Here is a 27,871-nt window from a genome sequence, read left to right as displayed (position 1 = left end):
TCATATTCCTGGGTGAACTAAGAATCTGTAGCTTTAATATTAAATTGCCTTTAAGTTTTGATGTCAGGGTAACGTTAATCTTATCTTTATTATGTTCCTTTTGTTCCCGAAGTGCTGCATGTTTAATTCATTCATTCTCCCTTTCTATGCAATGGCTATCAATTTGCCTTTCAGTATTACTTTAAACACATCATCCTCTACTTTTTTTTTTTTTTGCTGTTTTGTTTTCACTATATTTTACCGCATTTTTCTTGACAAAATAGCTGTTTAGAAGGTTTAAAAGTTATTTTCCAGATGATTGTGTTTTTTATTTTCTGGTTTTATTACCTTGTGGTCAAAGAACAAGACCTGTACAATTTCTGTCCTTTGAAACGCACTTCAGGGGAATTATCAGGTTCCAAGGATGGCTTTCAGCTTTTATACTCCACTCAGCTGCTGATGTAGTGTCAAGCAGGTGGGCACCAAATGCTGGCCTATTTCATTCCTCCAGGAAATCCAAGGAAGCCCAAAGGATCTAGCTTAGGATAGAAAAGAGTAAGAGATTTCTTTGCAATTTGTCTGTAGTTTTGTTTTTCAATCCTGCTGTAAATATTCTAAATCAGGTGATGTGCAGAAGTTATCTTTCTGGGCCCCCTGTGCTGCCTTTGCTATTCAGTGTTACTATCTGATCAATTTGTAAACTATTCCATTTGAGAAAAAGTTAGATCCTCTTTTCCATTATTCCTCCCATCCCAACTCTTAAGGGCCATTTCTCCCATCTATTTGATTCATGTTAACGATACTTCACAGATCATTGTGCTAAGGTCTTCAGGACAATATCTACACCACTTTTTAAGGCCTTTGTGTTTCTACATTTTAACCCTATATTATCCTGCATATAAACATTACAGTTTGTGGTCTTCACTACTTACTGACTGTAATTTAATAGTGAATATACAGTTATCCCGCCTTCTATTTCTCCCGTAAATCGTAATCTGAGGTACTTTATGTGTTAGGTGTGCATGACAGAATTTGAGTGAAAGCTAAGTCTCTTGGAGGAAGAAAATTTTTTCATTTTGTTTTTAGAATTAAAACAATCTGAACAGTTTTGATCTTAAGTGCTTTTCCTTTTGACTTTTGTCACATACACAATTTTTTTTACCTTTTTCAAAGATTTGGACAGGAGACATTCTGTTATTAATTTTATTGTTAACCACCTTGACAGATTTCACAAGATACTTGAAGTTACATTTAATTTTCAAATTAAAAAACAGAAAGTTCTAATTTTTTCATTACAAAAGATAAGAATTTTACTGTTGACTTTATCCCCCCAAAAGAAACTGCCATCCCTTCTTGGCCTTCATTAACTTAATCTGGGGTAAACCCCACTTAAAGATTTTGAGGTAATTTAATAAATCTCTTGCTTTAAGTGTTACATTTGCAATAATTATCCTGTGTTATTCTAACAGTAATGCAGCACTGATTTCAATACTCACCGACTGGCCTTTCTTTTCTCATTCTTTTATTCTGAATTTTGATTCATTCTGGTAGTGTACTGATATATTCAAGTAATTTTTTTTTCTACAAAGGGTAAACGAGTAGTACGTTCCACATCACAGAATCCTTTTCTGTTACCGTCACATCTGGATGAGTAGAGGAATCCTGAACTACACAACTCTGCAGACACTGCTCCATTCCAGCTGGCATCTAATGTGCAGAAGAGGATCTTCAGACTCGAGCCCTTTTTTTAAAATCGAGGTTTCTTCTATTAAAACTACTGATTGTTTAACTTGTTTTGTCTTCTTTGGGAACATCTCTTATTCTAAGGATGAATCTCAGTGATGAACCTTTTAAATCTCCACCTTTTCTCTCACTATATTCATCTGAGGGTGCTCTGGGTTTACTGTAACTTATTTAAGTTGCAGAATCCAAAGAAAGCTTATTAAGCACAATACATACATACATTGACGAAAACAGTTCTGATCTGGTTGATGAACAACTTGGGGGAAACCCCTCCATCTTATCTTCCTTTTGCTGGCTCATGAGGACCCACAGGGTTCTGAAGCAGTTTGATATTTATCGTTCTTCACTTATGGGTGCAATTTTCTTTAATTCTGTGACTATTTACTGTTTGACAGAACTTATAATTTAGCTTCTTGCTTTCTTTTCCTACTTTTACTCTTCCCATGTCCTCATCATCATAATGCCCAATTGCACCAGAGCAGGAGTGGAAGCAGGTATTTTCTAATATTTCTTGCTTTAGACACACTGGAAGAATAAAGCAAGCCCCTCCTTCTAAATGCCTTAGGATATTGCTCTTCTCTCACCCGCAGAATTGTCTGTCTCATCAGCCTCATGTTGATATTGCTTAATGCATTAAGAAACTAAAACTTTAAATGAAATACAAGACACAAAAAATGCATAAACCATAAAAACTACCACTCAAAAAGTTATCACCAACTTATCACCATGCTGGTCAAGAAAGACAAGATTATCAGTACATCCTAAGCCCCTCTGCCCCCTTTTGACACCTCCTCACTCAATCCTGCCTAAAGGCATGTTTTGGTTTTGAACCCTTTCATAGTGGGAATCACAGTATTTTCTTTTGTTGGCTGGTTTGTCAACCTTATATTTATAAGATTCATTGAAATTGTTACATGTGGTTAAGAGTTAGCTCATTTCCTTGCTATAGGGTATTTCACTGTATCCATTCTGTTGATGGACACTATGGTTGTTTCTACTTCGAGGCTATTACCAATAATGGTTATATTATTTTGGTACACGCATTTTCTTATTTTTGTTGGATATATGTTTAGAAGTGGAATTGCTGAGTTGATGGTAGATATGTTTTAATGTTAACAGACATTTATCAAATATTTCCAAAGTGGGTGAACCAATTGATACTCCCACCAGCAGTTTATGAGTGATTCTGTTGCTCCACACTCTCACCAACATCTGCTATCGTCAGTATCTTAATTTTTGCTGTTCTTATCAGTGTATCTTACTGTAGTTTCAAAATGCATTTCCTTGATGACTAATATTACTGAACATTTAATAGATTTAAAAAATTATTCAACTTGCATTAATTGTCAAAGTGAAAAAGAGAATGTTTTACTGTTTCTTTAGAAAAGCCAAGGAATTTACACAACGTTCCCTTCATCTGCTTAAAAAAACAGAAAAACAAAAACAAAAAACTGAAATCCCTTCTTGGTCTTCTTTTATGAAGTGCCAGTTCAAACATCTTGCCCATTTACTCATTTCTCAATGAGGACGGATTTAACTAGGCCACTCAAGTAATGATGTAATATCCAGCACATGGTCAGAAATGTTAGCTCCATTTCATTCTTCCAGGAAACCCAAGGACATGCAACAGATGTAGGATTAGGGCAGAAGAGGGTCAGGGATTTCCTTGCAACAAGATCAAAGTTCTTAGCCTAGAGACTGGAAAGAATACCTTAAAAAAATCCTGCTGTAAGTATATGAAATCTGCCAATGGGCAGAAGCTAAAAGATCTTTCTGGGTCACTTAAGCTGACTCCGTCATTCAGCTTTGCTCTTCTGGTCAGAGGTGGGATCCCTTTTATGACCCTCCCCATCACCAGGTGAATGCCAGTTGCGGTTTTCTTGGTTAAGGAAAAGTTCTAAGATAATGCAGATTCAGAGCTGCTAGTTAAGAAATGCATAACGAAAGCCTTTTCCGATGGGACTTCCACAGCTGTTTCACATTATTAGAACAGCCTTCTATACACAGGTTAGTAAGTACTGTTGGACGACAGGAAGCTAAGGTCTCATCTTACTTTACACAACAATGTGGAATATGAGTCAGCGATTTAAAAATAATCTATGCCTTATGCTTCATTTAGTAAAATTTTTTCTACTTTCCACTATTCTTATCTAAGTTTCTATGAATGATTCCAATTTTTCTTCTTACTTGAATGTTTTCATGGGTATTTTCTGCAGAAAATTGGGAGAAGGTTGCAAGCGTTTGTGTTATTTATATAGTCTTTATTAGCTTTTATTTTTTGGATGAGAAAACAGGTTAAAAAAGATGATGTTGATATCATTTATGAAATATGCTACTGGGTGAACTGAAGACTAATAATATCAATAATATGATACATTCCTATATTACAGGTAACTGGAAGCTATTAAACAGATAGAATCTGGGTATTCCAGGCACACTGGTAATCTTGCAGGATGATGTAAGGAGATCCATTTCCATTTTTTGTGTGAAATATTTTGAGTTATTGCAGGGGAATAAAACTGGGCTGGGTGAAAGACGGGACTACACTCAGCGTCTGTGATTCCCAGATTTGGGGTAAAAGTAGTAGGAAATGAGCCCCTGTTAGGAGCTTCTGGTGAAGGGATAAAGCCAAGATGGTACTAGTGGGAGATGAACCTGAAGGAGCTCATGATGACAAAGCAAAGATAGGTGCTCTCTCTCCACATGTAGTCTTTTCCTTTGCCATTGCTGGTCTGATTTTGACATTGCCAAAGCAGGTCAGCCAGCCTCAGTGCTCTCAACAACTACTGTATTCTTCCTAAAGTCAGTCTTACAAGTAGCAAATTGTGATTTCCTTCTCCACCTTCTCCCAAATGTCACACTGATACTTATATTTCTTAAGTTACTAATGTATTAACGAATAACAGGAAGAAAGTTTTTTTGTGCCAATGGATCAATAATAAAAGGACTGCAAAAACTAACTTTAAGGGCCCTAAACCAATACAAGAGATAGACTCTGTCTGTGATGAAAGGAAAATTATGTCTTTTTGTACATCAGATCTTCCAGTAAATTAGATAACATTTAATTGGATGACTTTAAATCTCTTCTTTTACCATTAAAAAAAGTCCATAAAAATAACAGAAGGAACAAAATCCTAAGAACTCTGGCTAATGAATGCTGTGAACTATGTATTACTAACATTGGAAAATGATAGTATATGAACAAGAAAATCAGTAGTAACACCATTTACCTACAAAACCAGAAATGGAGAGGGAGGAAAATTCAGAGTGTAGATTCACAGGAGTACCTGTAAGCACTCTGGTTATCCTACTGTGCTCAATATTCTTCCCAATTTCTGTGGAACATAGCACTTGCCTTTTCACATAATTCCTGATTTTTACACTTGATCTTAGCCAAAAGGCCGAGAAGCGATACATAATTCCTGATTTTTATATCTCAAATACAAACAATTTCCCTAGAACAGTCTCCTGAGGCCTTCCTTCCACCAATTCTGCAGCGCTGTGGTCAGAACGGCAGTCTCTAGGGCACCACAGTGGTTGTAGTCTTGGTCAGCTTGCATGTTAGCCAGCTCACATGGACCCTGACATCTACACATTGGCTGCAATTCACAAACAACAGTCATGGGCCTCCCTCTTTCTACGATAACCACTCAAATGGATTTTCAGGCCTCGTAACTTTCTCAAACTGCAGTGGGACCTGCCTATTCTCCTGAGGACAAGTCTTTTCTAATTAAATACAATTAAAGCATGGTCATTGTAATGAGTGAACTGCAATTTCATGTTTTAACTAAATTATTTCTGTCTGATCCCCTAGCAGTACTGTACCTTCAGTTCCCAGGATCCGTGGTTCTTGAGTTAGTTTCTAGAAAAGGAAATAATGCAATCCATTTATTAGAATTCAGATATTAAAATGGAACTCTCACTTAATAAGGATGACCTTTATGTTTTCTCTCTTCACTGAAATCATATGTGAAAATAATGGCCAAGATTTTTAACAGAGCTTCTTATCCACATATGGAAGAAATAAAACTTGCATGTGGCTATATCGCTGGGTGAAAAGGCTATATAAATATTTCGTTTGTTTTTGCCCTTTCTGATTCTTAGTTTTATGCATTCCTTAAGAAATCTGACAGTTAAACTGCACTTACAAATCAACAGATTTTTTTTTGGGGGTTATACCAAAAAAGCATTCACTTTGTAAGAGGATTCACTTTAAGACGGCAAGAATACTTACATAAATATACATGTATTTCTATACTCTTGTGATTATTCTATTTCAGTTTTTTAGACACTGATAAAAATCACCTTCATGTACCTTTGTCATTTAAAAAGAATGACACATGTACTTCTTCAGAGCCAAAATCTGATAATTTATGAACATAATTCACTTCAAAATAAATGTAAATATAAAAATTAGGTGGAAGCTTTAAGTGGTATAAAGCAAATGATTACCATTCTTTACAAATATCAAAAAATATCTGCAATGTGAAAAAGCTGGCCTGACAGTTTGCTATTTGTGAGACTGCTTCTGTTTTTCAGTTTTTTATTGTAATTCATATGTACTGATCTTAAATTGAGGGAAAGCAGGTGCTTAATTCTAAAAAATATCCAAGGTAAAAACACTTGGAAACTTCTCAATGTCGTATTTTACAACAGTCCAACCTAAGGTCCAAAATATGGAATCTCTTTAGGCCGGTACATTACAAAGTCAATGCCAGTGACTACCGGATCAGAATCACTTTGCGAGCTTGTGAAAAACCCACCCCAAACCTGCAGCATCTGTGTGCCTGCGTTTAAACAAATACCTGAGGTGACTCTTGTAGATACCAGTGTTTAAGAGCCACTGCTTTGGACAATACAAATTCTATCATTTCAGGCTCAGTGTGTTAGGTAACATTGAAATGCTGCCGTTTTTGAGTGGCAATGTTTATCACCACCTAGTGGTAAAGTGTCTCATTTCTTTTTTCTGTTAGTTCATTAATATTGAAGGAGGTGGAGAACAAAATTCAGAGAAAGCTAAAATTTTAGAGTAATAATTTCTTTAGTATTTTGCATTAACTTTTGATCTGGGGTAGGGTAAAAAAATTTTAAAAGTAAACTTGTAAATAAAACCGCACCAAACCATATGAATAAAACACAGTATACATTTCAGAAATTTTCTTAAAATCTATTTGTAATACTTGTGCCCTGTTAGTTGCATGCCTCTAAAAACACACTTATATTTCACAGTGCAAACTATGATTCTCCTTCAGAGATCCAGGGATGGCGTACATTAGCATATTAAAGGCCCCGGAAGTTTCACTGGCAAAAAAAATCTGTGAATTAATAACTGAACATTTCCTAAACATATCTGACCATGAAAATTTCTTTCCTAAAGAATATTTATTGACTTCTCTCAAAACAACAGTATTTCAAGGAACAGTTTGGGACATGACGCTCTAGAAGCAGCAAATCTGATAGCTGCTTTCAGCACCTGTGATGTATCGTCTAAGACCTGACAATAATTTTACAAGAAAGTTTGATCATGCTTTATTTTAAATGTTATTTGTTATGTGAACCACATAATTGAAACAAAAGTTTAACTGTACTGTTTATTAGCATTTTTTTAAATTAAAACCCCACTATGTTGGCAATTTTAGTAATGATGTATACACAGTATCGAAATATCTATATATTGTGTTCTTACACCAAAAGTGCATTTGAGTAGTAAACATTTGGGTGAAGACTTAAGTGCTGGATTACTAAATGCTATTTATTAGGTTCTAGATTTTCCTCATTTTAAGAAAAATGTTTCATTTTGTTTTTCAAATTTTAGGGATGAGGGTATAGCTCAGTGGTAGAAGGCATGTTTGGCATATACGTCTTGGGTTCAATCCGCAGTAACTCCATCAACAAAGAAATAAAAATAAAGTTTTAGGAATCAACTGCAAAAGACAGGAAAAGTAGGAGTAAGGCTAAATGATTGAGAGGATTAAGATTAAATACACACTGAAGCCAAAGTGTTCACTGAGTCACACAATTGGGAGAGAAACACAAGAGAAGTTTGCACTAAAAGAAAAGCAAAAAAAGTATAAAAGCAAAGAAGTGTTTTGCAGGTAGACAGCTATGATACATTTTTTTTTAAAGAATTTATATGAAGGACTGAAGGAAGTAAACCTAGATGAGGCACCCAACTGAAATCATGACTGTTTGCTGGAACTGGCTACCTGACCTTAAATGTAGAATAGAAAATGTGGGATTATTTAATCTGCATAGAAAATTTGGAGGGCAGGAGGGTATATGAGAGCTACTATGTGAGAGTCAACTTTTTCTATATGGTCCAGTGAAAAACTTAAAGACTAATAAGTCAAAGTACAAGGAAATCAGATTTTATGTCAATTATGAGGATTAACCAAAGACGCAATGAACTTGGATAGGAGGTAGGTAGCTCCTAACTTTTACATTATTTAGATTAACCACCTGGCAGGAATATTTTGGGGAGTATTCAAGCATTACTTGAGGGGTAGAGCCAGATAACCTACAGGGCACAATTTAATTCCAACCTGTGAAAATGGAACTATGTGTGCAGTAAATGAGTTTGGGATGAATAAATCTATCTGTTGGTAATTAATTCTCAGCTCTCCTCACTTAGGTTTTTCATTTCTAAAGACACCATTTGCTTTCTTTTTAAAGTATGCCCTTTGGCTCACAGAAAGATACTCGGTTCAATTCTTGTTCAGTAAGTCTTGTCTGAGAAGCTAAGATAGGAAATTTTCTTATCTCAACTTGCTAAAATTACTGATTCAAAAAAAGGAGTTTAATTTTTCAACAGAGAGATGTCCAAGTATGAAATATGCTATTATGCTCAGTTGAATTTAATCTTTTCCCTATTTTTAATTTAACTCAAGATGTGAAAGGCATAATGAGGTAATTAAGTGATGTTTTAACAGCTGCATACCATTTATAATGTCTTTTTTTTTTTAAGGTGCCAAACTCTCAGCTTAGATATACCTTTAGATATACATGTCATTCACCTCAAGAAAAATTTTTTTCTTGGATTTTCAGAATGCAAGCAGAGTAGGTTTCTAATTTTTAATCTTTTTTGAAATGACTATTCTTCCTCTTAGCCTGTTCTGAAAATTGCTTTCATGCCATATTTTTGGAGTGGCCATTATGTTTTGTATTTGTAGAGGGAAAATGTCCACCCCTCCAAAAACACTGATATTTATTTAAACTTACTGAGAATAACTTAAATTTTCATTGCTCTATAATCTTAAAAGATCTTTACAAAATTACCAACAAATTTTGGTATAACTATAAAAATACATTATAAAAATATTTCTAATGATATGTCTTTTGGCTCCTGCTTTAGGTAAGTGTAAGTAGTCAATCTACGTGTGTAGACTGAGTACTCAGCAATGATCATATTTTATTGAATCTAAGATGCAACTGATTGAAAGAAGCACCTTTATTTTATGTTCCACTAAAAAAGAAAAAAAGGTTGTCAATTACACCATGGCACACAATTGATATCTAGATATTTCCAATTTCAAAAGTGAAAAAATGTGCATCTCAAAATCAATAAAATATGTCATTCAAATTCTAAACACTGTCTATTAAGTTTTATCATTCTCATCTTTCACATAAATAAGGCATGATTTAGTTAAGCAAAGAAAACTTTATTTCTGCCACACATGACAACATATTGCTCTAAGAAACAACTACTATATTAGTTTTACCATTAACGTGTGGTTTAAAAATACATGTCAACAATCCCTGCTCCCCAGACAAAACAATACTGTGCAGAGACTATCAGGTATATGAAAAAAAAAAGCTGTCAACTGTCCACAGGGAGTGCGTCCAGTCACATTTTCAGTCAGTCAGCTGAGGATTATGTCATTATTTAGTCTCTGTTCTGTAGAAAGAACACAACACAAGTATGAAAATCATCATCTGAAAGGAAATAGCTATTGTATTTAATATTCCTAAAATCTTAGGAATTGTTTCTTTATTTCAATATACCCAGTGTTATCTGCTTACTTAATTCTAGATGCCCCCAAATAAGCAAAACCAAACTTACTCATAAGGATGATGTAAGCAGGTACTGAATTTCTGGAAGCAAAATGCAGTGAATTAATACAAAAATCATGCCTGTGAGGATTACAGTTTTGAGTTTTACCCCTACACACCAGGCTGATGGGTGGGTGTTTGTATTTGTCTTCTTAACCATGAGTCCGACTACAGCATGTATGAATGCTGAAATATTTTGTTCTCTCGGGTGGCTAAACTCAATTAACCATCATTGTTCAACCATAATTGAGGAACAAGGATAAAATTCAAAGGGATTTTCCTCAAAACAGTATGTCAAGATGCAAAACACAGGAAGTGAAAAAAGTGAGATTTGTACTGTTTTATGTGATTTAAGAAAAAGGATATGGACCTATTAAACACACACACACACACAAACACACACAAATCAGGATGCTCTGAAATATTAAAATTTCTATTTTCCTCAAATAGAAGGAGAAATACATTTTTGCACATCAGACCCATCTCAAAATAGAACTCAACTACTTTCAAAGTGAGATTCTTAGGCCCGCTTTTTCTCCTACTTCTTTGGCACAGCTCAGTTAATCCTAGACTTATTCCTCAGAGACAAAAGGAACTAGGCTTCATGAGCAGTGTTTGTGTTCTCTTGAAATTAAAGAAACAAATAGAAAAGTGCCCCTCACCTACCCCCAAAATCCTCAATGGCTACAATCATGTAAAATTTATGAATCTTTCACATACTTCACTGAACCTTAAAATAATATATTTATTTAATGTGCCAATAAAGGAAGAGATTCTCATTATGAAGTCCATGGTAAATGCAGAATCAAAGCAAAAATAAACTTAAAAAGCTATGCTGCTGCTAGAAGACACTCAAAACTAATATAGTTCTTCCTGTCCTACCATATTCAACTAATCTAACCCTACTTTATCTTGGCCCTAGGTATGTACAACAGCTCAATAAAGAGAAAAGGACAGATTTCTATTTCATGACTAGTCAGTCATGCTGAAGAATATGCACTTTCTCTAATGGAGAAAATTAGAAGAACGTACTTCACTTCTATGGGGGGTAACATGGTATTATAAACCTTTGTTCTCACACACCTGCTGGCCACAAGGTAGTTTTATATCATTAAATTTAGTTTCTGATTGTTTGGATGAAATGACATCTCAATGGTTTCACTGAAATCAGCAATATGAGTTTTAGTTCACATTTGCAAAGCAGCTTTATTTTATAAGGAATTTTGCTGACTCATTTTCTCTCAATAACCTTATTAAAAAAAAAAATTGGCCTCAAAAGGTGACAAGATCTGCCCAATCATAGTTAAGTGTCAGAGCTGGAATTTCAACCCAGATCTTCTGACTTTAATATTCCATTCTTTATAAATAACCATTTAAAAAGGCTTATTCACAAGAGTAATTTATATATTTTTCTCGCATAAAAAGTTAGTATTATCTTTTTTTAAGGACAAAGATTCTTTAAATGGGAGTAAGAAGTAATTATTACTTATATTTTGAAATATTCACAGGCATGAATACATTTTTGCATGCTATTTTAGAAGCTAGCTTGTCTATATGGAATTCAGTTCTTAACATTTTATTTGTAAACACGAAAAACTGCTTTGTTATATAAAAGACTTGCTTTTTTTTTTTACTGGCAAATTGAATATTTCTACATTGTACGGAGTAATGGGAGTGTATTCCGTAATTAAATAAGACATAGAAAACATTTCTAAATTGGGATTATTCATAATGGGCACTTCCTATTGGCAGCTACCTTCTGGAAGGGAGAACTAATCACTTGACCTGCTCTATCAGAGGAAGGGTCATCAGCAGTAAGGCTTTAGACAGTTCATTCTGATACTTGCTAGATCTCATAATTGGTCAGAAAGAAAACTTGGGGAAAAGAAAATTGCTGTCAAGCCAGTAACTTCAAACTGAATCTAAAGTGCTTGGCAAGTGCTACTATTCGACCAGCAGTGGACTTGGGAAGCTGGTGTGTGAGAACAGGGAAGCTCTGAACTTGCCCTGAAACTCAGAATTCATTTCCAGAATAAAAAAGTGAAAGAGGTGAACATTTCTAATTTTAAATAACATTGCCCCAAACCATGGAGATATAAACTGTTCTAGAAAGGGAAATTTAAGTTTGATTTTTTAAAACTAAAAGTAAAAGGAATTCATATAGCAGTATGTAGCATTATTTTTAATAGACAAGTTTTTGGTAAATTGTCAAAGTTATTTTTAAAAATACATATATATGCACATAGAATATTTTCTGAATATGTAGTTTTAATGGACAAACTCACAAATATAAAAGTGCATAAAAACAGCAATATTTAGGTTAAAAGGTCTAAAAAGATGTATTATAATTGGCCCTCAAACAACGTAGGGGCTGGGAGGGTGGCAAGCCCCCACACCGTGTATCACTTATCATAGGCCCTCCATATACACGGGTTCTCCTCCATTGTTCTACATCCACAGATTCAATCAACCTCAGCCAACAGCAGATGGTATAGTACTGTAGTATTTACTGGAAAAAGATCCACGTACAAGTGCACCTGCACAGGTCAAACTTGCATTGTTCAAGGCTCAATTGTTTTTGATACTGCTTTTTAGGCATTTCATTAGTGTATGTCAAAACATTCCTTATAAAGACTGTCAAAAATTATCTCAATTCATAACTCAAGACATTACTCCTTCAAGTTAAAAATCTTTAGAAATACTTCAATTTTAAAGTTTATGTAACTATATAGTAAAAAGTTTAATTCTTAATATCTAAGACATCCACACATATACAAAAATCACTTAATTTTCTAAATTGAAATCTGAATTTATTCTATAGAAAGATATATTCTCCCAGGAAACTCCAAAAACATTTTTTTTTTTAAAGTTTAAGAAGTTCAAGTGTAAAAAATATATTGTAGCTGGGTAGGGGTATTGCTCAGCGGTAGAGCACATGCTTAGCATGCATGAGGTCCTGGGTTCAATCCCCAGTACCTTCATTAAAAAAAGAAAAAACTGTAAAATTAACTCCTAAGCTGTAGATTTATCAGCAAACTTTTAAGCCACAGTGCTTTTAACCAACAACTTCTAAATCCTTAGAAAGGAATTCTATACACATTTCTCTCATTCAGATTAAAAAGAGCTTACCTCAAGAATCAGTAAGTTCTCTGTCGTTTGTTAGATTCTTCTCTTGGGGAATCTGCCAGCATAACTTTAAGTCTGACTCCATTTAGGATCTTTCCATGTAAAGTAGTAATGGCATCATTAGCACTTATTCTATCTGCATACTTGGCATACCCCACATTTTTTCCTGACACAAGGTAAACTTCGATCAGGTTACCAAAACGGCTGCAACAAAGTAAAACAAAGATCAACTGAAATTGATAAATACAGCTGCTCAGGTCTAAAAGTTGATGTCCATTCTGGACTCCTTTTTTATTCCTTCCCCAACATCCAATCTCTAATTCAAATCAATCTTCCTTCTTAAACACTTCCTCCATCAGTCAATTTCTCTTCATTCTTACTCAGGTCTCCTTCTTCATTCAGAACATCATTATCTTTTTCTTAGATTACTCTAATACCTTCTTCACTAGTTTCCCTGCCCACTGGACTTATCCCTTTCCAATCTACCCTGTCTTCTGGGGGAAATTTCTAAAACACAGATATGATCATTTCCTCCCCAAAAGTCTCTTCAGCAGTTCCTCATGCCTACAGGGTAAGGAAACACTCCCTGACATAGCTTGTGGGCCTTTCTTAACTGGGTCCTTGTCATCTTAAGGCTTCATCCTTCCTGAGTCTCTCAAATCTCCTCTACTAATGACTTCCTTTCACATTCTCTCTGGCAGCAATTACTTCATACGCCCAGCTTTCTTCCCTGCCTAAATGAATTTATCCTTCAGCTCTCCACTAGACCTTGCTTCTTTCAAGAAGTCTTCTCTGAGTTTCTAAAGTGGGTGCCCCTATTTATTCCAAAGCCTGAACATTCTTTTCCACACCAATCTCACTAAATTTCCTATTTACTTGTCTGTCTCCTATGTGTGATTAGTTCTAAAAGGACAAGAACAATTATGTCTTATTCACACAATATGTTTTATTTACACACTGTCTCTGGTACTTAGCAGTGACTGTCTGGCATAGAGGGGAGATTCAAGAAGTAAAATTAAATAAATCAGTTAAATAGAAGTCAAAATACTTGAACCACATCCCTGATATTTTGTGATGTTCTTTAGTAAGCTTTATATCTTTTTAATTCACTAACATTGCTGTAAAGCAAACAGGAAAAAGACCAAAAAGGAAAAGTTAATGTTAAAGAAGTAATATTAAAAACAAAAAGTCCTCTGCCTTTTTACACTTCTTGTATGATCTTTCCTACGATCAAGTAATTGTTTACTCAATGAATTATTTAATTCTTTAGGGTCCAACAGAGTGCTGACAAAATAGAAGATGCTTAGTTAACACTGTTCAGTTGAATTACAACTACAAAGGAAAAGATATGTGAAAAGAATTCTAGAGGACAGGTGTATACAGATGTATCTTCTATTAAGAAACAAATGATCTGTTCATTATATGCAAGCAACTTTTCAAAACAAAACTATATGTTTTAAGTCTGCAAAACAAAATAAAAGGAAATTCTGTGTGGAGACTTAGGATGTGTAAATAATAAAAAAGAGAAGGAAATTATCATGTATTTTAAAAGGTGATATAAATAAGGGCTTTTTTAAACCATGGAACAAATCATCTCTGCATGAGACACAGGAAGTTTTAAGACTGTGAGAGTGCTTATATGACTGGTTTAAATAAATTATATTATTTTAAAGTGTAACTCTGTGGAATTGAAATCTTACCAGAATATATCCTCTAGTACATCTAAAGGTAAAGGATGAGGATTAAACACGATAAAAAGTCTTTCTTTCACAGGAGTGTCAGGAGGGGCTTTTTTCTTGCATGATGGAAGTACCACATCTGTCTGGATTTGAGGCAGCTGTGATCCAGAACTTCCTCCAAATTGCTGTTGAAGAGTTAGGGACAAAGTAAGAAAAAGAAAAACTGCACTTTAGGGATTTTAAGTCAAGAGCTAAAGAGATGTGTATCATCCGTGGACTATAGTTCTGAAAATTTTCTTACACCAGTAATAAGCAAAGGTCACATTTATTTCATACCCTAATGATGCAGTGTGAAGGTTAAATTTTTACCTACTTACCAAAAATTGCTGCTGACTTGGGTTATTCCACACCATTGATGCAAGCTGTGCAGCTACCATCTGCGTTGCCATTTTTCTAAGGAGACTAGAGATAAGAACTGGTAATTTACAGAAAACCAGAAATATTCAGTCTCCTAACAGTAAAACAGTCTTGTTTTATGTGACTTCCTCACCTGAGAGGGCAGTTGCTTTCTATTTTTATTCTCCAAGTCATACCATGTACACCCAAAATTTGGCTTTAGACCAGCTCCTGGAATGGTACTTACTCTGTTGCATTACTCCCATCATCAATGAAGGAAACACCTATCCGATTCCCAGGAGGGTACTGAAATCCATGCAACTTGTATTTTGCATAAATAGCTGATGCTACATTAAAATACTGAACCACTCCATGACCTAAAACACAGTAGAGAATATACAGGAATTAAAAAGAAAGCAGATTGGATCCTAAAGCCTGTGCTACCACAAAAATGAAACAATATAGAAAAACACTAGTATCACGCAACTAGTAAATATATAATCAAATGTGTCAGAAAACCAAGCTCTCTTTTGCATGTCCTCAACAGCTGTGTTCCTACAAAGCAAAGTGTAAACAGATTTTGGTAAAAAAATGAACATGATATTTAAAAAAAAAATGGGATCACTATCTTAAGTTCTGTCAAATGAATTTAAAGTTACTGGTGTTTCTTGTATGACAGAGATACATCTAAGAAATTAAAATTTTTCCCTATCATGCTGAGTAGGAAATGGAATGAGAAGTGACATATGAAAAGAATACATAGGCATCTTGACCTAGCAGCAGTGGTAGAGAGAGGAAAGGGATATATGCATGAAATACAAGTCACATATTTCACACTCCTTTAGCTAAGAGAACAAATTTCAATTCAGGAAGGTGATGCTAAAGGCGAGGATTAATTACACTGGAGCCCTTATATGGCAAGCCTAAGAGCTTGTAACACAACCAAAAGGTTTTCATGATATATTTATAATATAACTCACTTTGGGAAAAGCAATGTTATAATTTAATGTTCCTCTCTAAACTCAAGCATCTCCACATTTTAATGAAATGAAAATAAAACTCAGAAGCAAATAGACATATAAAACTAACTCAAATAGGATTCTAATTGTATGCTACTTCTATTAGTAAAAAGGTGTTTCAGTGATACACATATATATCAGATACAGTCAACTAGAGAGACAATAGAGAAGGTAAAGGAACAAATACATTTCAAAGTACCAGATAAAAGGGAGAGAAAACACAGAACAGAATTACATATAACAGTAAATGTGCCAGAAAACACAAAATCGTGCCTTCGAGTCAGAACAAAGAATAATAGCATAAAACTGGGTTAAATTTGGAGATGGTACAAAGTAGGTCAAATGGGCAGTCCTGCTAAAAGACCAGTACTGGGTAGGGTAATACTGAGTTCGTGGGGGTGTCTGCACGAAGGACGGAGCTCTCTAGGCTCGTCAGCCCAGATAATCTGACTCACTTATCTACTTCCCCTCAACATCCATAAAGACACTCTAAAAAGACTAAATCAAGTATATTTATAGTACTGGAAGAGATACCAAGTATGATTTCTCTGTACCTCCAATTCCTTAAACCAAACCAACAAACCCTTATTTACTGAGTGCCCATTCTGTGCCAGGACTTACATTAGACATTTTACATATAGTATTTCTAATTTTTGCCTAACCTTGGCATGAAAGGTACTAGTAATCCCATCTCACAGATGAGGAAAGAACGGCTCAAAGAGAATAAGCAATTTGCCACAGTCTTAGAGCTACGTGTTACTGTGGGGATTTGCAGCTGAGTCGGCTGCGAAGTGGAATGCCGAATTTTTCCCCTATGCCACAAGGACTCTATTTCCTTAAAAAAAATCAAAAGGCTTACAAGAATACAAAGATGGATTAAGCTAACACCAGATAAGAGATTTAATCAATTAATGAGTTAACAAGTTCAAATGGCTGATATTAGAGCCTTGCTTCTATTAAGAGTGGGGAGAAGCAGACAGAGAAAGAAGTAGAGCAATTATGACATGAAGGGAAGGAGTTCCATTCTGAGCAATAAAGTTTAAGAAAAAAGACTTAGGGATGAGAAGGAAACTTAAATGGTTTTGTAGCTTTGCCTAGCAATAATCAAGAGCACAGAGAGAGACCTTATCCTAGGTAACTTCTGTGGTACAACTGGAAACAGAGAATGCTCCATTTTGTGGGAATTAAAATATTTAAAAAATAAATGAGACTGGGGGGACAGCTCAGTGGCAGAGCACATCCTTAGCATGCACGAGGTCCTGGAGACTGAACCTGGGTTCAATTTCCAGTACCTCCATTAAAAACAAAAACAAATGAACAAAACAAAGCAAAAAGAAAGAAAAAAAATGACTCAGTATAAAGGAGATATATTCCCAGGGACTTCTTTATTAAGGTACCGCTGTATTTGAAAGTTTAAAGTAGAGGAAAAGGAAACATAAAACTGTCACACAAACAGCATCTGACATAAAAAGTGCCATGGAGAAAAGCTATTTGAACAAAACACAGTATATTTAACAATAATATAGATGGTATTTTACCATAATTAGAATAAGGGTCTCGTTGAACTTCACAGTATTCCAATCCTGGTACTATATCAAAAATGCTGAAAAGCTGCTCTTCGGTGAAAGGAACTCTTGATACAACTGACAGGCGTTTGGAGATGGCTTCCTGGCCTCTGCTGTCATTCTTGTCAAAACTTGAAAATTCAGATTGTTGTTCTCCAACAATATTGGAAAAAAAAGCAATCTTTAAATTTCTATACATTCAAAGACTCATTTAACACTTTAGGTACTAAAATAAAAGGAACTGTCATTCAGTCCCTTGTATGAACAAAGGCCCTGCATTCTGTAGTACGCTCTTGGTCATCAGCACTATCAGAAAAGACAATGACGAGAAAACAAACAACTCTCCCCCACTCCCCTGCCTCAACACAGAAATACAGGCAGAAATGTGTAGTCTAATTTCACAGGAATGCATTTACTATGCAAAACTGCAAAATATGGCAAGTGTTCACCTAAAAGGAAGCTTTGGCAAATAACATTTACAGGTCTTTCAACATCCATTTCCCCCTCTTTTTTAACTCCCACTTTTGTCATTCCTTTCCTTTCTCTACTCCTAATTTTAAAGCAGCAGTAGTTTCGGGATAGAATTTTAGGACTCATACTGAGGGTTTATCTGTATTTGTCTTTCATATTTCTTGATCAGCTGCACAGAGGCAGAAGCTCATCTCCCCACAAATGGCAGTGACATAGTGTAATATTTAGATAATGCATTACTAACCATAAAACCTGTAATTGGAAATAAGTTAAACAAAATAAGTGTTAAATGTTAAGGAAATGAGGCATCATAATCAGCTTCTTAAAAACCCTATAAATTCTTTTATTCACTCTGTGAGATTTACAGACTGCTGATAAGAGTATTAAGAAAAACCCTCAAATCAGATTGCATATATACCTTATACCATCAAAGTAAAGATAGCCCCACTTACCAAATGGAAACATATTTATTCTAGGTTCATGTCCCAAAGTCTCCTGCCTCATATTACTGTAATAATCTTGTTCTGAGGATTCAGATGCTTTATTTTTAGGTTCAGCCAAGATTGCCCTAAAGCCTGAAAAAGAAAATCCATAAAGTTCCAACTTTATAGCAAATTTAACACAGCTACAAATATGCTTGATTGATAGTGCTTGACTTAGCTTTATAATTGTGTAAAACAAAATCCACACAGCCATCTCCACCAGACCTACTTTTTTGCCCTTTGGAGGATGGTTAAAAGTAAATGAGAAACAGCCAAGAATCCCAAATTATGAGTCAATATAGACATGAAAGATCAGCAATTCAGTGTTATCCTTTCCAGTCTCCCCCTACTACAGATGACATTGTCATTCATTCTCTCAGGCATCTCAACATCAAAATCTAACAGTGCCTCTTCACACCCAGCCTGTTAATAAGTTTCTTCCTTTGAATTACGCTTAGAAGATACTATCTTTTACTCCAACTTCCCTGCCTCTGTTTTAAAATTAGATTCTCTTCAATTAGTTACAACAACTCTTTGACTGATCTTTTTGCCTCTGGATCAAGAGTTTTTAACTAGGGGTTCAAGGATGAACTTCAACAGGTGGGAAGGTTCTGAAACTTTAAACAAATGCTTATACAATATGTGCGCATGGACATATATCTAGGGAGAAGGGTCATAGCTTTTATCATATTACTCAGTAACTCCAAAAAGGGTAAAACCAGCCGCTTTGAATTCTTTCTCTGAAAATCCATCCCTGATACTGTGGTTAGATCAGCTGTTCTAAAACAGTTTTTGCTATTTTTTTCCTTTTAGAACAATCTACAGGGGAAATTCTAATGTGGACTAAGCTTGAACTCTTCATAACCTCCCATATACGGCTCCAATGTACCTAGTTCACTTTGTTTTATAATCTCTCAACAGGAATATCATGCTTTACTCAGAAGGCTGCCTTCACACTATAAAGCAAAGATGTATTTATTCCTAGCTCTGTACCCTTACTAACACTGCTCTCACCTTTTGTCTTACCTACTCCATACCAGATGCAAACCTTGCCTCCAGATGTACTCACATGCTTGTTCAGTGCACTTGTTTTCACCAATGATAGACTGTATCACATAATTTTGAACATTTTCTCATTTGGCAAATTTTTATTGAGTTCACTACAAATGGCAGTATCTTTGGTAGAGATCTCAATAAATCTTTACTGAGCGATTACTACTTTATTGTGTACAACTAACAGCAGTACTAGGTACTTGGGGTGGCTGAAACAGACAAGACATACACTTTGCTTTCAAAGAGCTTTAAAACAAAAAACAAACAAACAAAACACAACCCTTCTATTATTCTTTATTTTTTGCCATTTAGATCTTGGCTAACCAATTAGCTATGAATCCTTAACTGCCTGGGTTGCTATATACTCCATTTGTATACCTCTACTCACATTGATGAGTATAGCACAGATACTCAATTAATGCCGGCTGACTGAGAAACTTATGAGAATCTGAGAGAAGTTTTTGGTGTGTACCTTAGGGTTATCTAAGAGTTATACTGAATACCAATAATTATTTCCAGTGCAAATATGTATTTTTATAATATCCTGAAACCCACTAACTAAATTATTCTACATTTCCTTTCTAAAGGTCAATATAAATAGAAATAAGACAAGAAAGAAAATTTTCCTTGGCCTCTTTAAATTTCTTATTCTTCAGAATGTACACCAGCAACAGCAAAAGATCCAATTAATATCATTCTAGCTTGAAATTAACTCAATGTGCATTTACTTACCTATGTTCAGTAAACTTTAAAATTTCTATCATTATTTATGTATTTATTAGTATACGTAATTCTATTTAGGGTTTAGGTCAATTATGAACAAATATTACAGAATATTTGAATTTTTCAAAATACAAAGAATAAACATTAAAAAAAAACCCAAACCTGAAAGGATAGGTCAATTTATTTAATACTTAAAGTTCTAATGTAATTTAATAAACCCCAAAAACCTTTATAATAACAACCAAAGTAGGATAAGAGCATTTTCACTTACTGAGTTAATGCAGTTGCTCATATTTTTCAAGACAGTGCCTCAGTGAAAGCTTAACCACAGTCCCAAAATAATTTTCATCCTAGGACTATAAATATTCAAATTCCCATTGCTAAGATTAAATTAGCAGGTATGGTTATTAGCAAAAACCAGTAGTAGACTATACTAGAATAATTAGAATTTTTTCAAATGTCTATAACAATGTTAAATGAACACATCCTTACTTCGATCACAGTTTTCTATTGCTTGGGCAGCTTGTGATGGTTTTAAGTATCGCACATATCCCAAACCTTTACTTTCTCCAGTTACTTTATTCTTAATAATGCTGCAATACTCGATATCTCCATATACCTATGAGAGTTAAAAGAAATGATCTTAGAGTCAAAATTAGTAACTGAACAGATTTTAGAACTAACTTAAAGTTTGTTTACTTATTCTTCTTGTGTGCAAAAAAGGAAATTAGAATTTACAGCTATTTTTAATAATGAAGTAAAAATGTCACAAACTAATGAGGCACTAGAAAAATAACCAGAATAAAGATATAACCAAATTATTACATAACCAAAATAATAATGCTTTTTATTTACTGAGCATTTGCTTTAAATATATCAGCTCACTGTTACAAGTCCTTCAAGAAGATTAATATATATATATATATATTTATATATATACATAAAACTGCCTATGTCACAGACAAGGAAGCTGGACCTTAGAGAAATCAAATAACTTGCTAAAGTCATGGAGGGAGAGTAGGAATTTGTACATTGTCTGGAAAGCTCCAAAGTCTTGCTCAGTGATGGTGAAGAGCAGAGGCTCTGGAACTGAACCTTCTTTATTCAAATCTTGGCTCAGCCACTTATTAACTGGACAGCGGAGTTGTCCTCACTGTGCCTATTTCCTTACCTGTTAAATGAGGCTATTAGCTGTACCTACTTCATAGGCTTGTTTTAAGAGTTAAGAGAACACACGTAAAGTGCCTGTATAGAGTGGTCAACACTCAGTAAATATTAACTGTAATTATTTGTCTGCCTTCTAACAGAAGCATTAAGTGAATTCTGCATTCTTCTGAAAGACAGTCAAAGTACACCCTTAAAACTCACTGATTCACTCAGAAATTTAACATTCTATGTAAGAAATATGTGGTAAATGTTTAATGTTAGCAGAAATATGGGATATAAATTCTTAGTATTGTATATAATTTTGATATATACAAATATATATCATATATATTAGTAGCTACTAAATATTCAGATAAAAATACCATATTTGTTCACTTAGGAAAAGATAAAGAGTTTATAAATATATAAGGTAAAAACTTGTTTTTTTTACTGTTGGAAGAAATATGGAATATATATTTTTAGTACTGGTTATTTTTGAAGTATTTTATTTAATACTATCCCAACTGCGGGAGGACAGGGGAAGTTTGAAAATTACTTTTTACTGCTTGTTTCTTTTCTTTCTTGCTTGCTGCCCACTTGATTCAGAGTACTGGCAAGATAGTAGAAAAATGATAAAAATTACAACTCAAAACAATTTAAAAATTGCTTTTTAATAATTTTTGTGAAAGTGTATCACTGAATATAAAATTCAATGGCTAAAAAGATTTTAAATTGTCTTCAATTTTCATTGACTATAATCTAGCTATACTTCAGAACTATAGGTAGATTTTTTTTTCCTTTAAATGTAACTCCTTCAGAGGTCTAAGTTTAGGACAAAAACTATAAAGGATAAGCTTTTCAGTGACTAAGTACGTCAACAGGCCATAGGCTTGTAATAAACGCAAGATAATATAGTTCACACACTCGGCCTTGCCAGACTGCCTCTACATGACAGGCAATAGAGAGGAGTGGTAAGAGGGTGCTGTGAAATTTTTAAAACCAAGAGCAGGCTCTGGATTCAGACAGCCTAGGTTTAAATCTTGGTTCCACTACCTGCTGGGTATGTGACCTTACTTAAAACTTTTGAGCTTTATACTTCATTTTCCTGAATCTGTATATTCATTAAATGGGGGAAGGGGCGCTACCATTAATGTTTTCCAGGTTCTATATATTCTTAAAAAGTTAATTCTTAATATTTAGTTTTACTATTTAAAAACTAGATTGAAATTGATAATTTAAAAGCAGTTATTTAACTCTCCACCACTAGTCTAATGGTCTAACTCAAATAACACAGGATTTAGTAACCGTACAACCAATTTAAGATTATAAGTTATCACAGAAGCTAGCTGACGAGAAAACATAAGTACCTTAAATTTTTCCCGTAGATCTTCTTCTGTGTAGGACTTTGGTATCATAACAAATATTCTTGTAAGTTCTTCATCTTCAACATCTCGGTGACTTCCAGATGATCTGGACTGGGCAATGAAAACCTAAGAAACAAAACCCAAAGAATAATGTGAAAATATCGGTCAACTATTTTCCTACTCCTTCAGTATACTTACTTCATCATTATTTTGAGATTCATGTTAGGTTAAATGCAATGTAACATAATCTTATCAAAAAAGTTTTTTTTAAAGTAATGTTTATTGTAGTAACTTTTTACATAATACTAATCTCTGTATTGTTTTTCTCAAATGTGTTTTTCCTTTTGCATCTTTTTTTAAACCAAGAGCAACAGTCAGTGCACTGAGATAATGTGTACTCTGCAATTGTTGGGTAGTGTTCAATGAATGTCAACTGCACAGTCAATTAATAGTGTTATTAAAATGTCAAGTATCTTTACTGGTTTTGTCTACTTGTTTCAGAGACTAAGAGAGGAGTGTAACAATCTTGAATTTATTTCTTCTTTTAGTTCTATAAGTAATGCTTCACGCACTTTGAAGCTCTATTATTGGCTGCAGGAACACTGGGACTGTTATCCACTTCTTGATGGATATTTTCATTCTTAGGAAATTATCCTCTCTGTTAGTATCTTTCCTGTTGAAGACCATTTTGTATGATACCACACCAGCTTTTTCTATCCTTTTACTTTCAACCACTTTGTATCTTCATACTTAAAGTGTGTCTGTTGTGAACAGCATTTAGTTTGGCCTTTTAAAAAAAACCCTGACATTCCCTGTCTTTTAATAGGAGTGTTCAGCCAACTTATGTTTAATATTGATACAGCTGGGTTTAAGTCTAGATGGTCATATTTTTAATTGTTTGTTTCTACCTCTAAAAAAAGGTAACATAACCATATTCTGGATCATCTCACTGACCATCTGAAAACTAGCCAGAAAATATACACAGTGAACTGAGGCTCTTTTTTTCTGCTAGGAATTTAGTTTTACTGAAATAGCATCTATGACATTTAATTTGCTTTGTGGTACTGCTTTTATTTAATTTATAAACCTGTTTGGGTTTTATATTATTCCAGAGGAATATTAAATATTTAACTATGATTGTGGATAGAGCTATAAGTGTAAGAATTTTAATGGCTACTCTTATTTTTTTTTATAATTTGAAGAAGTATAATAAAATTAATGTAAATTACCACACAGGGCCCTTGAGTTTTTTTTTTCTTTCTTTCTTCTTTGTCTTTAAAGGGGGGGGGCTGTATACCATCAAAGTATGAGAAAACCTGGACCCATGAAATTCCAGAGTAGGAGGTGGCAACTAAAAGGACAAAGAATTTATAAAGCCATGTGATTTTAGAAATATTGGAGAAGGGGTTTGTTAATGTTTGCTTGGAAAACAGGTGTCACAGAGATGTACAATCTTGCTTGTAAGATACAGCTGAAGATATATCCCTAGATAGCATCTATTTCCAGTTATTCCTTTAATAAACCTACACTACACACCAAGCGCTCTGTAAGGTATTAGTAATAGAGAACTGAGTAGCACAGAAATGGCCCACTAGAAAGTTACCGTTAGTCCAGTGGATCTACCAGTAATGGATGGTCAACAGGGAAATACAAATAGGGAACCTTTAAGTATATGAGAAGACATGAGGAGAAAAAAAAGAGTCTCAAATAAGATTTGAGATTGGAGGTGTCATCAGATCACAAATTTCTAAATTTTAGAAGATTGGAACTTTTCAAATTTCTCATAAAGAAGACAGTATGTAAGGAGAACACATGTATAATAATTAACTACCTACTGGATAATTTCTCCTGATATTTTATGTTCACAGACTATGGGCTCTAAATAATAGGCATTCTTGCAAAGCTAAAAACTAAGATTTTTCTCATCTAGTTTCTAAGTTTACCCCTTTCCTCGAGATAATGTAGCTGGTCACTCACAGAATGACTCTTATTTGGACAGTCTTTTCTGGTTGTAGGCCTATATTAAAATTTTCTTATTTGTCTTGTGGGGCTTTGGAACTTTGCAAAAGCAAAGTACATGAGAAAAACTGAAGTTGAATTAATTTAACTGGAAATGCTGAAAAAACTATATTCCAGTGGAGGACAGCCCAAGCTGAAGCTGTTGAAGAATGAATTTAAGACTGTTCAGCTAGGCACTGTAGTGTAACAATCCTCTGGCAGAAAATAAGTGGACAAAAATGTGAAAAACAAAATTTAAACTTTAATTACCTGTGGGGATTTCCCTGGCTAAAAGAGAGGCAGTACATTTTAGTGTTGGGACTTTTCTCCTGTAGGAGTTTAATCAAGGTTTCAAATTTGGGTCATTTTGCAGGGGTTTTCCAGATTTCTGTGGTTCAATTATACTCACAGTATAAAAATCCTCTTTGCTAAGATCATAATTATCAACCTAGTGCAGGAGTTGGCAAACTACAGCTTCCTGTTATTCTACAGCCTATGATTTAAGAATTGCTTTTACATTTTTAGTTGTTAAAAAACAAAGAATGTGTGACAGAGGCTGTACATGGCTCACAGAGCCTAAAATATCTACTGCCCCTTTATAGAAAAAGTTTGCCAACCCCTGATCTAGTATGTGCTGTGGCCTTACACTTAATTTCATTGATCATCTGTTCTGACTCATTTCAGAGGGTTTGGGAGGTGGGAGGAGAGGGAATGTCTACTGTCTACTGTGCTGTTGGTATATTTCCAGGCTTCTCACTTTTTTGTGGACGGAGGTATAGGGAAGGCCTCCAGAGACAGAAATATTTCTGAATCTTTCATTTACGTAAGTCCATTTAATACTATTTTTCTATTTTCTCTACTAATTGGGACAATTTTTTTTTAAAGTTGAGGAAAAAGAGAACTTTGTGGAAAGCACCAACATAAGTACATACAGAGCAACTATTTCTACAGGACAGGTAAAGGGTACAATTCAAGCAACTGCCAGATTCTTGGGATTCTGAATTGAGTACACAGCAAGGAAGGAATGACACGTTGGCTATACTGACAGAAACCCCAGCCATTGACAGTACTGAGGGCTGACTTTGTGCCAGGCACTGTGCTAAAAGCATATTAAGTCAAACAGCCCTCAAAATCACCCTTCTTGTCATGTGTCAGTATCTTAATTTTACAGACAAGTAACTGTGGGAACTTAATATAAATACCACCAGGGCGAACTAAGAGTATACACAGAAGCACTTAATAATACAATTACACTACCATTACAATGATTTCACTCTTTTTAAAGCAGTTTACTTTGGTCTGCTTTCAAAAAAAAATTGACAGTAACAAAACCTAGGCTATCAATACCGTCACAAAGAGGGTTTATTTAAACTAATTTTTAAAAATCACAAAAGTGTGATGAACATGCAGTAACAGTTTTAATCGCCTGTAGTTACATATTCATAATGAATGCATACTTTTGTTTGGTACTGTGAAAATACCTAACACTAGAGGGCCACAGTTAAAGGTACTTTTATCAAGTTGTTAAGCCCATACTTACCTGAGGAAAAGCAGAGTTATCTATTTTTACGCATACAGTAAGCCGGGAGGTCTGAGAGAGGAGGGTCGGAGAAGTCCTCAAAGTAGGCCAGGGCAATCCAGAGCTCTGGATTAGTAACGGCGGGAGTGAGGGAGGCCCAGCCTCTGCAGCTCTGCAGCTCTGCTGCCCTAGTCGCCTCAGCTGCCCGGTGGGACTCGGGGGCGGATGTTCTCTCTGCATCCCCAATTCCCACCCCCGAGTGCAGCCTCAGGGCGGGAGGTCTTGAGACCTCTCCCAAGGCCGTCCTCCCCTCCCCACGCCCTAGAAAGCCAAGTGCTATCCAGTCCGCTCCCGGGAGCTGACGTACTACCCCTACTCCGCCCTGACAACGCCCCCGGGGGTACCCCGACCCAGACACCCGCACCTTGATAGGCTTCGTGTCGTTGGGGCTGAGGCACTGGCCGTGCATCTCCTCCATGGCCCTGCAGGCCTGCGAGCTGCGGGCAAACTTGACGAAGGCGATGCCCTTGGACTCCTTGGTGTGCTTGTCCCGCACCACCCAGATATCCTGGATCTCTCCGAAGGGCGAGAAGCGCTCCCTCAGCACCGACTCGGGCGTGTACTTGCTGATCACCAGGAAGATGCGGCTGTTGGGTGGCTCGTCTAGGCTGTCCACACCCGGGCGGAAGCCTCCGCCGCTCGCACAGCTGCCCGCTTCGTCCATGGTGCTCCACCCCGGCGCGGGAGCCAGGCCGGGATCCCCTTTACTCCTTCTCGCTTCCGCAGTGCCCGCCACCGCCGCTATCGCGACACCAGCCGTTGCCAGTCCGGCTCCGCTTCCGGAAGACGGAAGAGTCTGGCGCACTCGCGCAAGCCGGCCGGCCGCGGAGGGCGCCGGCTTCCAGGGAGCGGCCTGCAGCGCCCCCTAGCGGCCCGGAGGAGCCTGGCGCAGTCGGACTCAGCCCGCGGAGCCTAGGCCCACAAATCAGGCGTGCAATCGATCTTGGTTTCCTGTAGGTAGAACAGCCACGTTTGGCGCACGGTCTTTACCATCGCTGGCTCTACCCCAGCCCCAGATCCCCCTGGGAGAAGGACTCGTTCCCCAAACTTGCCATCTTGATCACACGCTCACTAGAAGACCTCTATAGGACAGAGTTAAAACTGTTACAGTCTTATAGCTGAAAGAAACTTCTGAGATCATCCAACTCCAGCCTTATTTGTTGAGAAAATTGAGATGAGGCCCATGGAATAGCAAAAGGAAATAGAGATACAAATAAAAAAGCCCAAAACAGAACCAACTCCATCTGCTGATCTACTCAACTCCCACAAGCACCCGTGGGTGGTTTGAGGGCAAAAAAGAATGCATTGTGCAGCCGTGGAACTAGACGAAATCCTAAAGTGCAAGCAAAGTGGGAAATTTGTATGACTTCTAAGACTTCCGATTAATGGGCCTTGAGGAGAGGTCAGCACAAAACTAGCAGAAATCCAGAACCAAGGCAGTGGCACTGGAATGAAGTGAAAGGAATAAACTAGAAAATGGCCCAGGAGCAGAGCTCCTT

At 35.8% G+C, this 27,871-nt stretch overlaps 1 protein-coding gene across 13 annotated transcripts; it reads right to left on the bottom strand.

Annotated features, from left to right (window-relative positions):
- Nucleotides 1-104: 104 nt before the first annotated feature.
- Nucleotides 105-27,167, bottom strand: RBM45 (RNA binding motif protein 45). 13 transcript variants are annotated; one of them, XR_012072694.1, is made up of 12 exons: nucleotides 26,737-27,167; nucleotides 22,799-22,921; nucleotides 20,778-20,904; nucleotides 18,483-18,602; nucleotides 17,530-17,718; nucleotides 15,220-15,349; nucleotides 14,954-15,038; nucleotides 14,598-14,761; nucleotides 12,901-13,101; nucleotides 9,782-9,813; nucleotides 1,476-5,584; nucleotides 105-518 (listed from the first exon to the last, which is right to left on the bottom strand). XR_012072694.1 is itself a non-coding variant. In XM_072961217.1 (11 exons), exons 1-9 carry the CDS (start codon nucleotides 27,034-27,036, stop codon nucleotides 12,909-12,911), a joined length of 1,431 nt encoding a protein of 476 aa, XP_072817318.1. In that variant the 5' UTR covers nucleotides 27,037-27,167; the 3' UTR covers nucleotides 156-518; nucleotides 5,548-5,584; nucleotides 12,901-12,908. The 13 variants fall into 13 exon arrangements, 9 of the variants coding, with proteins under 9 accessions (XP_072817318.1, XP_072817316.1, XP_072817313.1 ...); XR_012072697.1 differs by having other exon boundaries at nucleotides 155-518; nucleotides 5,548-5,584; XR_012072696.1 differs by having other exon boundaries at nucleotides 155-514; nucleotides 5,548-5,584.
- Between the last annotated feature and the right edge of the window lie 704 nt (nucleotides 27,168-27,871).

The sequence above is a fragment of the Vicugna pacos genome, chromosome 5, assembly GCF_048564905.1.
Source record: "Vicugna pacos chromosome 5, VicPac4, whole genome shotgun sequence".
In the NCBI taxonomy this organism is placed as follows: Eukaryota; Metazoa; Chordata; class Mammalia; order Artiodactyla; family Camelidae; genus Vicugna; species Vicugna pacos.
This window is presented reverse-complemented; position numbering and strand designations above follow the sequence as displayed.